The sequence below is a fragment of the Hylaeus volcanicus genome, chromosome 5 (assembly GCF_026283585.1).
Source record: "Hylaeus volcanicus isolate JK05 chromosome 5, UHH_iyHylVolc1.0_haploid, whole genome shotgun sequence".
NCBI classification, from domain to species: Eukaryota; Metazoa; Arthropoda; class Insecta; order Hymenoptera; family Colletidae; genus Hylaeus; species Hylaeus volcanicus.
The window spans coordinates 24,579,907-24,596,700 of NC_071980.1; the positions used below are offsets into that span (position 1 = coordinate 24,579,907).

Here is a 16,794-nt window from a genome sequence, read left to right on the forward strand (position 1 = left end):
GAATCAGGCGAGGCACTCTCGTGCCCCCATTAACGGATTGTCCTCTAATTAAACGTTCTTCCTCCTCGATCGTTCGTAACGAGCATGTTGCTTCACCTCCGATTGCCTATTTGCAAATAGTCATCGGAATCTGCAGGTAGCAAGGGCGAGTATTCGGCCTCGGGTGATTGCTTTCGAGATTTATGAATGAAAGGAAAATAAATACGTAAACGTGCAATTTAGATTTCCTTAATACGTAAAGGAGTTATTGCGATGATGTTTCAACTGACAACTTGGAACTTTTTAAACGTAGATCTCTACACGGAGAATAGCAACGGTACGTGACCGATTTGTATCGTATATAGACTGTAGTTGGAGCGGTAAAATTTTAATTCGTAATTGATTCGTAATTAATATAATATATATATATAAATTGTATCGAAAGATAAAATAAAATTCATCGATAACTACTCTAATTGCTATACGAACGTTTCATTCGTAAACTAAAATTGAGTAATGAATACAAAACACTGAAAAAATACATTAATTCAGGAGTCGACTTTTAAACCGTCCAATCCAAGCACGATGAAGACCACTATGTCAGGAAATGTGTCGCTTTAGAACCTTTGAAACGTTTCTCGTTTCACAGTTTCGCGATGCTCGAGATAACTCACAGCACGGTATCGTCGATATCTTTTAATTGCCCTAACCGTAACTAAATCACAAAGGGATTCGTTGGCTCGTTGAGAGGTATTGAATCGTAATTGAATGAATCTTTTGACATCGTTGCAATTTGCATTGTTAATGAGTTGAAAGTGAGGCGCGCATTGAGGTTAATGGGACAGCCTTACAAATTGGATGCATTTCTTGTGATATTCATTTCGCCGCAGTAGTCTAAGAGCTTTGCGTTGATGTCACTTATTGTTAGCGCAGCGTCGTATTTTTCGTGACGCGGTAATGAGGGAATCTGTTACAAACGCATATTAACCTTTAATATTATAGACTTTCGTCAACGATGTTTTTAAGAAGATTTCTATTCAGTCATAATTTAAAGTATCCTTTTCAAATTACTTTATAGATAGACCGAGCACTTTTGCTTATTTAATCATTTCTACATCACGGATTCCTTTTGAGAATTTGTCACATTTAAAATATTATTTAACACAGGAACGGTGCATTTATTTGAATTTTACGAATATTTAATTTCGGGTAGTTTCGGATCAATTAATCCTTACACGTACTTTTGTTATACTCTTCCAGCTAGTTAAAAATTGTATCGAGGCTGCAACGAAAAGCCGACTTTCAGTTCTCTTAAATTGCATTTTAAGATCGAGCAAATCCGGGAAATCGTATTATTCCAATTGAATGATCTTCCAATCTCCTTTAACCCTTTGACTGCGGAACCATTTTTGCTGGAAACTCCAAGGGGCGCGTCACTCGAACAATCGAATTTTAAAGAATATCGATTTGACGAGTTTAAAAATTTCTCAGTGCCTAATTTTCAAAGACGGACATGTACACCTTTCGCAATCAAAGGGTTAAGTATCGGGTAATCGATGACCTAGTTACGTCAATATTGTGCATTTCCTTGATCGCAAAGGAGGTTATAATTTGTCAGATGTAATAGAGTGCAGTGTGCCAGACTAATGGAAGGGAAACGAATTAATACGTCAGAAGCGAGAACAAAATTTATTAACTCCATCTTCCTGTAACAGATATTGTAGCAGTAATTGCATAATGTTTTGGTATTCCCTTTTACACCGCAAATTAAAAAATGCAGAATATGGAGCTCATTAATAATTCTGCATGTTTTTTATTTACATTGCATAGAGTAATTTTTCGCACTGGAAATACGACTCCATTATTAAATTAAATCGTTTTACTAAAAATAGTAATATTCTCAATGGTTGAGACAGTTCATTAAGTTCGTCTTATCTCTCGATCACGAGGCATATAATAAATACGAGCATCACGTTGGCCAAAGTAAGGAAAAGTACCGACTCGCGGAGACGATTGGTCCCCCACCTAACGAAACTTCCACGACAATCGCAGTCGGCTTGAAAATTTCGCATCCAGGGTAAACTTCAATCTCGAACTTTTCAACCGATACCGATCATTCTTTCTGTGTACGTTTTAAACGCAAACGCTGGAAAGTTATCCGTCGCTATCGCTTGGAAACTTTGGTGCAACGGTATATGCAGAACGCTCGTCAAAGCTCCTGCATTAGGAGACAATTCCTTCTGCATGAAGAATCAACGAAACTTTTGCTAGGTTCTGGCTCAGTCGTGACAAATAAATCACTCGGAGAGTAATCCCTCCTCTTAAAACTACACACCATCTTAAAGAATTTATTTCTAATAAATAGAACAGTTACACCCCTTCGTACCTTTTGAAATTATTTTTCCTGTTCTCACCTACATCTAAAAAAGAAAAAAAAATGAATCGAAAAGTACGAGCACATTGCACTTCACTCTGGTTAGAACAGGCTGACACCTACTGTCTCCCTATGGTTGGCCCATCCGTTGATTGTTCCTCAGTATGTTCAGTGTCAAGATTTACTGACGTCGAATTTATAAGCACACGTGAAAACTGTAGTTTCGTTGATGGAAGAAGTCCTGCGTTTGATTAAAAATCGATCGGAGGTCGGCCGCAGTTTTCATTTACGAGCAGCGGGATACTCCCCGATTTGATCGTTGCAACGACCCTCGAACGATGGCAAAATGAAATACATTGGAATTCGATACATGCTATGCAATAGCACTTAGCAGAACCAAAAATTAATTTGAAGGACGTCGTTTCGAGACGCGACTCGATCTCTGTCGACGGGTGTGGGTCCTTCAAGTTTTCAGCCTGGAAAATTCGTTTCGTCGTAGCAGCAATTTTTTAGCTAGTCAGCGCAAAAATTCAAGGAACCTCGAGAATGCGGAAATGTGGTTATTTTTTGTTTTGGTAATTAAACGAGTCTAGTGGTGAAAATTTACCCTTAAAAAAGTTTTGAGTTCGTGTACGATCGTAAGTGCTTGTAAATTGTGGAGACTACGTTCTCTACGTTTCCATGAATCTGCGATGAAATCGAGGGAACAATCGCGATCGAATTAATTAAGAAGGCGCGTTTAAGGGTGCACGTTTCTCAGCCTGAAATGGAGCGGAAGCGACATGTCGAACAAAAGGGATGGAAATAATCGAAGCTCCGAGCCCAACAAGCCCGACGCATCCAATATGCACGCCCCGGCCTGTTTACATTTGTTTGTTCTCGGCGGGCTGCGCAACGCGTTGCTTCAATCTTGTTTCATCGAAAGCCAGCCACTGTTCGCTGCTTGTTTTGTGGCTGGCTGCGAAGTATTGTCTACGAATGAAAAATCGATAGCGAATTTAGAAGATTCAGCAGCGAACAAAGGTCTCGTTACACCGTTGGTAGACCGCGATCGTTAAACGAGCCACAATTTATAAAATTGATTTTTTTATTTTACCGGGAAAAATATTCATAGACATGTAATTAAATGAATGAATGGTTTGACGAACAGCCGATCGATATATCGATTTTTGGAACAGCTGATCTGCTGCTGTTTGGCTGGCGATGGGTTCACGAGGGGTCGAGACGTCAGGACGGATCGAGCGCGTGACGATCTGAATGCGGCTCCAAAACGAATATCGTATGACCGATGAGTTACCATTGGTAACACGTAAACAGGGTAAGCAACCCGACGTTGCATTGCCATAAATGGTAATTAGACAAATGAAATATTGTTCTAGAAAGATTTGGCCACGGAGTGGCGAAGGCATGGCCTTCTGGAAAGAGGACCGTGTGAAAATGCACGGCACTTACCCCAGAACTTTTGAATTGAACGGACGTGTGTTTTAATTAAATTATTTCTAATAAATATTATATTGGGACCTGTTTGGTCACATGCGGTTGTTTTTTTCAAGGATAAATATTCTATTAAGGACCTAAAAGAGAATATTATATTAGGAACTATGTATTTGGGTTAACAGAGAGCCATATACCAATGCACTTGTTTGGTGGGCCCACTTCTATTCTTATGAATTAACAAGTGTAATTTTGTTGGTTTTACAGGATGCAGACCGACCTAAGCGGTGGACCTGGCCTTCCTGTTGTGGCAGGAGACGTCCTTACCCTGCGAGGAACAGGACTTGCCGCTGCCGAAACATGGGCTCTCCTATGCCAGGCTGCCCAGGCCCTCCAAGACCTCTTTCTCTCAAGTAAGAATTCTTTTTCTTTTTATACCTACTCGCTCAGTAGCGGATTTACCTTCACCAGTGCCCTATGCAATGATATTTCTTAGGCTATCAACTGCGCGAATTTGAAAATAACCACTTCCATTCTTTATCATTTTTAACAGAGTACAAATGGAATGGAATATATTGGATTTATATAATGTAATTATATTTATATTAATATGTCCATTACGGTCACTTTGAGTATTTTATTATTAAAATATAAAATCTTTGAGCATCTTTTGGAAACCCTTTTATATTTGTACATTTTTTTATGTAATTGATTCACAAGGAAAACATTGAAACTATTCTTTTACGATCAGGCGTTATTTTCGGCGAACTTTCATTCAATGATCATTCTTTTCTATGTAGTTTTAGATAAAATACAAATATATCAGGAATAATATATTGCGAAACGATCATTTATATAATATCCTAAACAAAAATGCATAGATATTATGCACGAATGTATATTACATAGGGAATATAAATGTTAAATTTTTTTTTTGACAACATCTCGGACCTTAGACTATAAAAATCTAGATTGTAAAATTTTAAACTTGCAAATGTAACGAAACATTTGAAGTATTCACTCTCAACGTCCCTCTAAATAGATTTATCCTAGTAACATTTGCGACGATATATATTATTTACTTCTGCAAACAATTCATTTGTAAATTTATATCAATTTGGTAATGTATGAGTAATAAAAAGCTATTTTCTTTAAAAAAAAAAAAAAAAAAAAAATGGAAAAATGATAAAAATAAATTTCCGGTACCGGGAATCGAACCCGAGCCTCCTGGGTGAAAGCCAGGTATCCTAGCCACTAGACCATACCGGAGAATGAAGGGTTACGCTTGCATACGGTTTAACTCACATATCCTGAATTCAGATTGTTATTTTAAATTATATATCGATATGTTTAAATTTAATGAAATCAACACTTATTACTTCATAAACAGAATTTTCCAAGTCATTGACAAGACTCTGAACTAAATAATAAGAATATTCAACTAATGGTTCAATAGTAAATTAATGTGCAATAAATAATGAAAATACGCTTCTAAAATGACTGATCGCTATCAGCTCTCATTACTGACTCTCTTTGTTAAATACTTCATTACATACCGAAACTCATTCCTTCTGATGCTTCAACTGCTTCATTCTGCTCGCTCGATTTTGCAACACACACATTGCTCGGATCTTCAATGAATGTTTAAATTGCGAAAGAAAATAAATTCCATTTACCTGTTATAATTTTGTAGTTCTCTTTTGTAGCAATTTATGCTGAATAATTTGAAGTGATAAAATTCATGAACTGCTTCATTTTGCTCTTAATTCTAGAGGTAATTGCAAATTAAATTATTAGTCTCTTCGTAGCGAAAACCATTCCACATATTTTCGTTGAACAACGTTTTAGCTGAACAGCCTTTTATGTGCTTAAATAATAGCTTAAAAAAAATCAATTACTTAAAGTAGTACAAATAATAACATGAATTGATTTTGATTTGGCAAATGATTCTTCGATGAAAAATTACACAATCAAGATTAGATTAGTAACCTAAGAGATTAGTAACCAAATTTAATTAACGTCTGTAGATAGAGCCAAATACGTTTATCAGCTTGTTTCATCTCTCAAGATCTATTTCCAATCACTTTAATACCGTAATTTATCTTTGAAGATTATGTAACGCATTCCAAAGAAGAGAAAACCAATTAAATTTTTCTTTCCTGTTGATAATACTTACTATTATTATTTAATACACAGTCATTAAAATTTAATAATAACGCTGAAAGCGGAGAAAATGTAAATTTTTCGGTTTGTGGGAAAAATATTTACGGTTGGCAATACTCAACAGGAATAGTATGACCCTATAAAAAGATTTCCTGACAGTACCTGTCCACCGCTTCCCGTGCGTTCTGATTTAATTAAAGAGTTTCTAGAAACTGGTTGGTTTAATTACCTTTTTGGTAGTGTCCGTAATAAAAAAAAAAAAAAAAAATAATCCAGCGAGAAGCGAAACTGTGACACACGAGGCTGATACAACCAACATCCATTTATGCGAAAATGCTCGCGTAAGCAAAAAATAATTTAAACGAGAAAGTGTAATTAACAAATCGTACATGATATGAATTCTCCGTCGGTGAGAAGTTACGTGCTTTTCGTACTTTTATTGAAAATGTTTAGCAAAACGTATACGCTACTACAAGTGGGAATGAAAATTATTTTGGAAATCGTGCAACGTTACTTTAGAAATCTTACTAATCATCTTCAAATTTTATTGAATGGGCATTAATCCTCTCCACACCATGTCTCCATTATTATACCAACCTTACCTATCACTTGGTGTTCATCCCCTTCACTTTTCGGCTCTACGCGATAAACAAGGCTCTCGTGCAATAATCGAGGTACCTCCATAAACAAGGCAATCAGTCTAACGAGTGGTAGTCGTCTACACTCCACGTTCACACTATTACCCCCAACCTTACCTATTACTTAGCCTCTCCACTTATCGACACCATGCAATGTACGAGACTCCCATGCAATAAACGAGACTCCCATGCAATAAACGAGGTTCCCTTGCAATAGTCGAGGTTGCAATAAACGAGGTATCCAGTACAATGAGTACTGGCCCTCTAAATACCCTTTTTCCTTTATTGCCCTTAATCTTATCCACAACAATTTCCACCTTATTTGTCGGCACCGTGCAATAATCAAGGTTCCTACAATAAACGAGGTATCCAGTCCAACGATCGATACACCTTTGAATGCCAATTCTACCCTGTTATCCTCAAGCTTATCCACACCTTAACGTCCATCCCCTTCGCACGCAGTAAACGAGGACCTCCCGCAACAGTCCAGGTTGCAATAATCGAGGTTCTATTATATCTTTTCCGCACCTGCAGAGAATAGAACCCAACCTATTTGGAGCGTCCCCAGGTCACAATGCAACTTCCAATAGGGCGAATCAATCGCATTTGCGGGAAGGATAGATACAGGTGGATAGATATCCATCAGACGCGCGACGATTTGACGAATGCGACCGGGAATCAACGAAAGTGTAGAGTGTCGCGAGACAATTTCGAAATTGAAACCGGAACGGCGTATTACGATAGGCCTGGAACCCTGGCGCGGATCGATAACACTAAATCTCGGGACAAAGGCTATTCGGAGCGAAGTTAAATCGCACGATCACGGCGATTACGGTTCGCCCCGTTGGATGAGGAAGTTAAACGCGGACCAGTCGACGTTAAATATTCAATAATCACGAGGCGTGGAGAAACGTGACCGTCAGGGTACCGTTGAATCTGCATCCGATGCATTCTCCGCGGAGAGGTGACTACTTTCGAATTCTGATTTCTTAACGCGAGGTCAAAGGATCTTGCGGCGAGTCTTTCGGTTACAAAAGAATCGACGAGTTGGTACACTTCGTTTCATGAAATTTTGTATCGTTGATCGAGAGTACTTGCTAGTCGAGAGATAAATTTTAATGTAAAGTACGTGTGATTTTTGATTGAAGAATTTGAAGGTCTCCACTATAGTTTTCGTCGACTTCGAAAAGGAGGTTACTCAACATGTACACACATATATATATATTTTTTTGTTAGGGTATGTTCCTCGATTACGCCGAGATGATTTGACCAATTGTAACGAAACCTTTTGCATCTTGTAGAGTATGTCTCCCAGTTGGTACTGTCATCATTTTTTTTGCAAAAAATCGAAAAATTTTGTGTCACATTTATTGCCAAATGCATGGGTTGGCATTCGAAGCAGCCACTGAGGCACCTTCATTAAAAATGCAAATACTTTCTGCGGGACATGACTCATGCAAATACGTCTAGATACACAAGTTAGTAACCGGCTATACATGCAAGAATCTCCCAGTCACTTATTTCTACAATTCATTCTTACAATTCAAAATTTTCTTTCATATCAAGCACTTAGAAATTGACAAGGTTGTGCTTCGATGCAAATTTGCCAGTGTTTATGATATCTAGGACAACAGAACGTTCTGTTATTATATAATTTCAATAATATTGTAATAATAATTTTAAGAATAGAGAAAAGTGTTTCCTTGTAGCACTCCTATTGGTATAAATCAATTGTTTACGGTTCAATTATTGTATGCGAGTAAAGTAGAGCATGCAATATTTAACAAGTTTAAACTTAGCATTTTACATGAATGTAATATTTATAAAAAAAGATTTCCGGTACCGGGAATCGAACCCGAGCCTCCTGGGTGAGAGCCAGGTATCCTAGCCACTAGACCATACCGGAGAATGAAGGGTTATGCTTGCGTACAGTTTAACTCGCATATTCGGAATTCAGATTGTTATTATAAATTATATATCGATATGTTTAAATTTGATGAAATCAACACTTCTTACTTCATAAACATAATTTTCCGATCATTTGAAAGATACTCGTGTTTCTCCAGTTGTGAAGCTGTGGCTCTTTGTGCATATTGCAAAATTACTGATATTAGAGTTCAGTATGTCACGAAACCGATGACTCCAGATTAGGCATGCCTTGTGCAAGTATCATGTGTAGAAGCTTGTAAACGTGTAAAATTCAGTATGACTAATTAGGTGAAGAACTAGAACTTGTGGGCCATTTGAGTAATTTTTTAGCACTTATCATAATTTTACAATTCTAACTTTTCATTAGACTTCTATCACGAGTAAGCAGTCTTCTCACCTGTTTCGTTAAATTACTCAAAATATTACTCCAAAGCAAAATATTACTTCCTCTTTAATTCCTCTCTAATTCCAGTAAGATTGAACATCTCGAATATAGAATTTTGCCAACAGAATATTCATAAAATGATACCTCGAAAGACATTAATTAGAACGTAAAAGATAATCAGCTTATCATTTTTCTTTAACTCGCATCCACTTTTTTATCCGCCGGCAGAGGAAAAATGAAGTTTTTTTTAATCCGAGAGTATTGTTTTAGAATTGTGCTTTCCAGTTTGTAGGCTGTCGTATATTTAGTCTGGAGCGGAACGAAAGTAGCTTAGGTGGAGCTTAAAATAACGGAGCACTACGTTCGAAGAATGGAGGCATTAAATGATGCACGTTAAAATCATTCGGAACGAGCTGAAACTGTACAATTCGTCAAATAGGAAAATGTTTATTTTACTCTTTCATCCTTCTTAACTCTTAATACTATTTAATATTATAGATAATAACAGTAAATACTCAAAGTAGTTTTTTTTTTTAATTCTCTAAATAAACGGGAGAACATTCGCTAGTATTTTTAAATTTGGCGCAGAGAAATGAAAAACCATACAGAAGGATTATAAAGGATAAATAAAGATAAAATGGAATGTAAAGCGTTTTCCAAAAGAACCTGTAGGATTTCATTTTTTAATAAAACACAAATGTTGTCGCTTGTATCTCGTTTTTTAAATATTAAATAAGCCTCGATCTAGCAAGTAGTTGATTGAATTTCTCTGTGATTTGTTATCCATATGATGAAATAGTGTTACAGAATATATATTCTACGTAGATCTAGTGGCTTTGATAGCATTGAGGGCCAAAACTCAGAGTCTTCATTTCTTTTTAATATTAATATAGAGTGCCTAACACTCTTCTTTACTGTTTACGCCTCTCATAAAGCAGTGTATCAAAACATATCCAACGACACTCCAAAAATTCTAAAGAATCCAAAACCCAAATTGAGCAAAGAAATAATTGATATCTACCCAGGTCAAGTTATTGTCACAGATTGACCGTCGTTTATGTTCACTATCCATCCCTATGGCTATCCATAACGGCGAAATCTCTATCCTGCAGCATCCAAGTGTCCAATCCAACCTTGGCCGTACGCTGCCACATACGAGGATTCCGTTTCTCTCGCATAAAATTTCCCCGGGAAAACAGCCGTTACACATACTCCTTGGCTGGGAGGATATTCTACGCCTCGATCATACATAGTGGAGTGCGAGATTACGCGCGTTACTTGCATACGTTTCGCCCGCGCGGTTCTTGACTCGCGTGCACGGGTTAATAGGCGTGTTTACAATGTCGGCAATCCGACCTCCCACTACTGGTTCCCTTGGAACTGCCAGGAGGCATCCTGCATGCGAATGCGATGCCACAGTTCGCATAGCATGACTCACGGCCGTCGTATAACGAGAGCTACCTGCTGAATACAGAGTCCTCGAGCCTCGAATGCCGCGGATTCGTCCTTGCATTCGACTGAGGGGCTCGTGAAGACGACGATCGTGGAATCATTGCGGTTTCGTACCGGTCTGATGTTTACTCCAGATTCCTGCCACTACCTCCGCGGTTATTCCTGCTGCAATTTTGATTGCAATTCTTGTCTGGATGCTACGAGCAGTGTTTCCCGGATATTTTTGGTCCGCCAATTTTTTAACACCTTATTTATCAGGAGTCGATTCATACGCTTTTTTGATCCATTCACCGTTAGACAAATTTAAAGCATTTTGCCTTGGACGTCAAGATATGTAGTATTTAGGTTTAGTGGTCAATATTTTTCGGAAACCTTAATTTTTGTTTGTAGATCAAATGAAAACGTGTGTATTTTTGAAACATCAAGTCTTATTTAATTACGAGGAGTATCTGAAGTATTCGCAATTTAGATAGTAGTTATACCAAACATTGAATGTTCAAGTTCATTTAATTCTCCGACTGTCCTTTTATCTATAATCAATAAAGAGAATCGTCTTTGTCGTTAAATAGAAATCCTTGGAAAAAAAATATTCTTCAGATTCATTTTTGAAAGTTTCTCTGAAAACTAAACAAATTGAAAACGTCCCACCTGGAAACCTTGCACGAGTGCATCAGATATACTTAAACTCAAAGGCATATAACGCGAGTAGTGTGACGTTCCTTGTAGACGCAAATAAATAGTCCGTCAAATAAAAGTCTCCTTTCCATCCTAGCTGGAATTCCTCGAATTAGATGCATTCAGGAATTCCTCGAGAGTTTCCCTTAGGATACGAGCGTAACACGGCGTGATATGTACCTCCGACTTTAATGAAGACTCTCACGAAATCATTTTTAAACAAAAATTTAGGTAAGATACAAGATATATAATAGATATACAACAGCTTTTAAGGATGTTGGGAGCAGTAGAATAGATGTTAGCATTTGTGGCCATTTGGGGCCATTTGGGGTCATTGCAACAAAGGCTCAAATATTAGCTTGATAGTGACTCAGAAATTTCACATTCTAGCAATAACTATGGATGTACAGATGAAACACTTAAATAATTACAGGGTACAGCATACAGAACAACAACATGGCCCCCCCCCCCCCCAAGAGGATCAACAACATTCTCACATCCATCAAATATTTTCTCCCAGCGCGATTCGCTGGAATCGAGAGTAACGTCTATCTAGCAAACACAACAAGCCTAATCCAACACTGATTCGCGTCTAAGAGGAAATGTCACCACTGCAACAGCACTCGTTGACGCGGACAACTACGAAACCAGAGTTGTACATACACGCAAAGGCGTTGTTCCTCCTCTTTCTCTTCCCTCGAGTGGCTTCCGCTGTTCCTCTTACGCGTTAATCACTCCAGGGGCGAGGACAGGCGGCCACAGAAACGTCGAAAACGTGGCAATAACCCAGGCATATGCACACACGCGAACGGATACGCAAAGTTTGTGCTCGGCGCATGTAAAGTACGTGTCTCCGTGCCTGATTCCTATTACACGGCAGTCTGCAAACAGCCATGAGGATCGCGGCAGTATTCGAGCGAGGTCAAGCTGCACGATAGGGGATGAAAAGAGAGCAACCTCGTAATCCCAACATATGAGACTCCATCGTAGTTATCCGCACTTCCCCCTTTTTCCGCTTTCGAAAAAGCCCCAGCTCACTTGTCGGATTTATTATACTGTCGCTGGCGTGGTTTTCGGCGAAGCCAACGTTTCGTGCTTCAGAACGTTGTTGGTGTAATTTTAACCCTTTGCGGGGAAGAACTCTCTGGACATTTTCTTTTCTTTCACTTTTCTTGCTATAATTTATTTACACCATGAACTTGAAAATACAGAATTCCCTTTTTTAGTGGTAATAATGAGTACCAGTGACCTATAAAGGGTTAATGGGTGGGCCCAGCGAGTCTTGGACGAAGAGAATGGTGTAAATCAAAAGGGGTGGAAAATTGCATTGTAGTCGGGAAAAGTGATGCAATGAATAGGTGGTTCATTCAAGTTGTGGTAAATTCGACGTCGTTGGTGTATTTTAAGTTTGTTGTTCCGAGTGTAAGGCGGAAATAAAAGAGGGAGTAATAGCAGAAAATCTAATATTAGGTTTTGTAGGTGCCGTAGACTCCAAATACTATTCGTTGAATCCATGAAATTAATGAATACTAGTAAGAGTCGAAAATAATTGAATAAAATAAAATGGTGAAAGTTTATTGAAATTGATGTGTTTTAGAAAAGCGTTTCAATCTTCATACAGACGAAGAAGTGCCAGGGAATAAATAGTAGAAAACGTATTGCAAAGTAATTTCGAACACTTTTTAATACTGTTTTACTATTTTTACATATACAAGTACAAGATTTCTATTTTTAAAATATATTCTACATGATCGTTATAATACATGATCTATATTTCCAGTTAATTGCGCGAATGGGAATCGAAATCACTGCTTGTTTCGATTAACTTGGTAATAATTTCATAGTCACAAGAATTAAACACGTATCTCCGATACATAGGTGGATCGTATAATGCAATTCTGGATCAAAAGCAATTTCAACGCGGTAATCCCGATAAATGGAGTTGACACAGGCCACCTTACCATATTTGCGTTTGCTTTTATCTCTTCTTCTTTCAAAATACATCCGCGCCCCATTCTCAAATATCCATATTGTTGAAATGATTGTACAAAGGGTAGTAAAAATACCGAAACTATAATATTTTCAGATAGAGATGTTAAACTACTGGCGATGGAATGGACCAACAATTTGTCCAGGCTCAAACAATCTCGTATATGTGAATAAATATAAATGATAATTTACAATCAAACTACTTGAGAATGTAAAATGTGAATTTCGTATGTATGCATCATTTTCCTTTACTGTTTGGCACTCTATTGGCACTCTTTGACTTTAAAATTGAACTGAAATTTTCATTATATTTTGCACGTTCCACTTTATACATATATTTCCTGGCATCATTTTCCTCTAATTAAAAGATATTGAAATAAATGCTTGCTATTCTATCGATATGTTTTCAATATTTAAATTCTACGTAAATAAAATAAGCTTCGAACTTAAAATTGAACTGAAATTTTCATTACATTCTGCACGTTCCACTTTACACATTTTTTCAAGTTTTCTAAAGTTAAGCAATAACAAAATTTAATCGTTTAAACAGGTAGATACTTCGGCAAATCTCTGATACGACCGTTCATCGCTTTCCCTTTTCGCTTTTTCAAATAGAGACCGTGCCACAAATTCTCAGCTTGACGTCAAACGCGGCGATGTATTTGAAAAGCTTCCCGGCGTTTGCCACGCGTGGTGTCAATTTTTCATGTTTTCCAATAAACATTTTTCTTCAACGTTGTATCTAGCTGCATGAAATATCGGGGGCGCTAAGTGAATAAAAGAACTTCGTGTGCAGCTTCGCGTTATCTTGATATATTTTATATATCCGCGACGCTCTGACTGACAGGAATAAAAATGTGACAAAACAGAACAAAATAAGGGGAGCATTTATGATGGTTGGTTCAGCTTCGGTATATTATAAATATTATATGAATTAATATATTATGGGACTAAATATGCGGGTAGATGTGTGTAAAATGTGACGATGAAACGATTGAATTACCCATAAACAATTTTGATAGAAGTCACGTAGAATTGTAAAATACTTCTACGAAGAGATTCATTTTCAGGCGTGGTTATGATCCTTGCCTTGTGCTCAATATCAATGTTACTTTATGAAACGTCGATGAGCCTCGAATTACGTGATCAGAAATTCGGATAAAAGAGAAATCAGTTTTAAGAGATGGCACGTGCCAGGGGTGAATCAAGTCCTACCTTCTAACTTCTATTACTATTCTATCAATTCTTCGTGCTTTTTATTTTTTTTATCTGACACACTTCCACGTAGATAATATGTATGAATTATACATTGCGAATAGATGGAATCGTTAACACCCCCAGGAAGGAATTATTTATTTTATTTCATATGAACGTCAGGTAGAAGTGATATTGACCCATGTCACGTGTGAGTCTTGATCGCAAATATTGTCTGTTGTCTGAATTAAGAATAGCCGTGTCGCGATACAGACCAATTCCTCAATCGTTCGAAGCAGCTCGAATTCGCAACAGTGCTCACCGGTTTGCCCATGCGAGAGACTTTGCGTTCACCCTTCAAGCCTCGCTCTTGATCTCTCTTCATCTATCGGGCTGTATATACGACCCCCGTACGCCTGACGGTTCTATCTCGGCCATTAATTAGCTGGAGATGCGCTCGTCTCCAACCCTAGACTGAAGTAGCCCACTAGAAATCGTCTTTCGCATTATCAGTGCTGTCAACATGCTGGAGACACTTTAACGTCACTCGTGGATGTCGTAACTGCCACTTCAATAATATTATTTTCGACACATCGGGAGACATTGAGTTGGTTATTTCAAATATGATACAAACGACATTTTTCTACAATTTTCGAATATTCTTTAAAAAAAATATGGATTCTTCGAACAAGCTCTAAATATTTTCATTTAATCAGTCCATGGAGCGAACAAATTTTCCAACTTACAACATGAACAATTTTGTTCTCTACTCGCTTCTATCATCAATCACGGGGTACACCCTGTATAAATATATCATCTAATTTATTGCTACTAAAGCAGATACGGAAAGATGTTTCGACAATTTCATCTAAACTGTTTACCCTCGAGCCAGTGCCAGTTTGGATATTTCAAATTCAACCGATATCGACCACAAGGCTACTACATTGCCGAGAATCCCGAAACGAGTTCTCGGTACCTCGTACTCGATTTTAATCATCGTGTTCAGCCAAACAAGTCGCCCCATTCCGTCAAAGCCCTCTCTGTCCCCTTTTGCTGGAGGAGAATACATAGAACCCCTTGAACCTCGCGAAAGAGGAAGAGTGTCGGGGTAGATGTGTGTAAAACGTGGCATATTTTACAGCGGTACGCCGCCAGCCAGGTGGCCTCATCTCGTTCACCTCTTTGGATTCGAAGCCCGCGCTGGGTAGGTCGAGGGAGGCCAGGGGTGAGAGACCCATTCGCTCTTGAAGCAAGATAGTAGCCTAATGGCTTCTCGTCCTTATTTCGTCATTTACGGTCCGCCTGGCCAGTCCGTGGCTAAATATTTGCTCGCAAAGTAAAGCAGCAGTCAATGCCAGGCGTCACTCGCCGAGGGGATTTCTAATTTTCGCGTTTTCTCTTTCGTTAGACGAGCGTCTGGCTTTTAGGAGCCCGTCCCTTGCAACGCCGGTCAGGCGGCGTCGATAAAGGCCACCCCTTAAATCAACGTTGACGTTCATTGCGGCTTTTAATGCTCTAATTCATCAGAGGAATTGATACTAATTTTACGTCGTAAATTCGGCCGGTGCGCGCTGGAAAGCTCTGTCGATTGTGTACGCGTCTAGTTGTGCGAACGGTGATCTTTGGGTTTTTTAATTAAATTTGCCTTTAAAAACGGTAAAGTGTCTTTGGATGAAGTGAAAATTGTGTATTGAAAATTGTGTTTAACGAATTAGTGATTTTAAAGTTTTCATTCTTGATCTTTGACATTCGTCGTACTCTCGCGTTTCCTTTCAATTGAAACGAACGTGTATTATCGCCTTTCAATGAAAAAAAATAACTGTGTATTATCGTCTACGTTTCCCTCTATTCAAGTTGTGTCACGTTGGGACGATTTCGTCTATATTTGTTGCTTTCATGGATTTCCAATTCATTGATTTTTCTTTTTTTTTTTTTTTTTATATTCTCCCGCTGCGGTTGACCAACACGTCTGTCCTTTCCCGAAAGGTTCGCCGAGTGCGCCATTACATGGTAATTCTTTCACATGTATATATCCTGTTCGCGCTAGTACTACAATTCCACAGTCGCAACACGAGATTCCCATTACAAGAAAGTTGCGCTGTTCGAATCAGTGAGAAACTGTTTCAGTGCTTTTACGGGAAACAGACTCATTTCAGAGGCGACTTTAGCGGCGATCCGTGAAATGCTATCTCGGAGACTTGAAATCGTAATCTAATTTCAATTTTCATTTAAATAAGAAAGCAGTCTGGTCTGCTTTTTTACCAAATTGTAATTTTCTTTAACCAATGTTTTACAAAGTGGGAAAGTGGTCGTTAGAGATGATGCGAACCTTAGACGGGACGTTACACGATTCGAGGAGAGAAATTTTAGTATAGAAAAATGTTTATAATTTAAATATCTCTATAACTCAAGGTATTTAGTATGTATAGTATATATTTGTCTTGTATCATTTTTTAAATATACCATTTATCTTATGTAATAAATCCATTTCTAAATGTTACCTCATGAAAATTGTACTACGTTACTTAAATTTTCGTATTTTTTTATCAATTTTCATCACGTTATTTGCGATATATTTTAAC

The 16,794-nt window shown here is 38.0% G+C and overlaps 1 protein-coding gene and 2 non-coding genes across 12 annotated transcripts in view; 1 reads left to right on the plus strand and 2 right to left on the minus strand.

The window, feature by feature from the left end:
• Positions 1-16,794, plus strand: part of LOC128876996 (uncharacterized) — a 99,475-nt gene that overhangs the window by 43,622 nt on the left and 39,059 nt on the right. For all 10 annotated transcript variants that reach the window (XM_054123895.1, XM_054123890.1, XM_054123891.1 and 7 more), the window contains one exon: positions 4,055-4,200. In XM_054123895.1, coding sequence (XP_053979870.1) covers positions 4,056-4,200 — 145 coding nt within the window. In that variant the 5' untranslated portion in view covers position 4,055. The remainder of the gene's footprint in view (positions 1-4,054; positions 4,201-16,794) is intronic.
• Trnae-uuc (transfer RNA glutamic acid (anticodon UUC)) lies at positions 4,985-5,056 on the minus strand. Its single transcript has one exon. It is a non-coding gene; the product is annotated as a tRNA-Glu (tRNA).
• Trnae-cuc (transfer RNA glutamic acid (anticodon CUC)) lies at positions 8,423-8,494 on the minus strand. The gene has a single exon. It is a non-coding gene; the product is annotated as a tRNA-Glu (tRNA).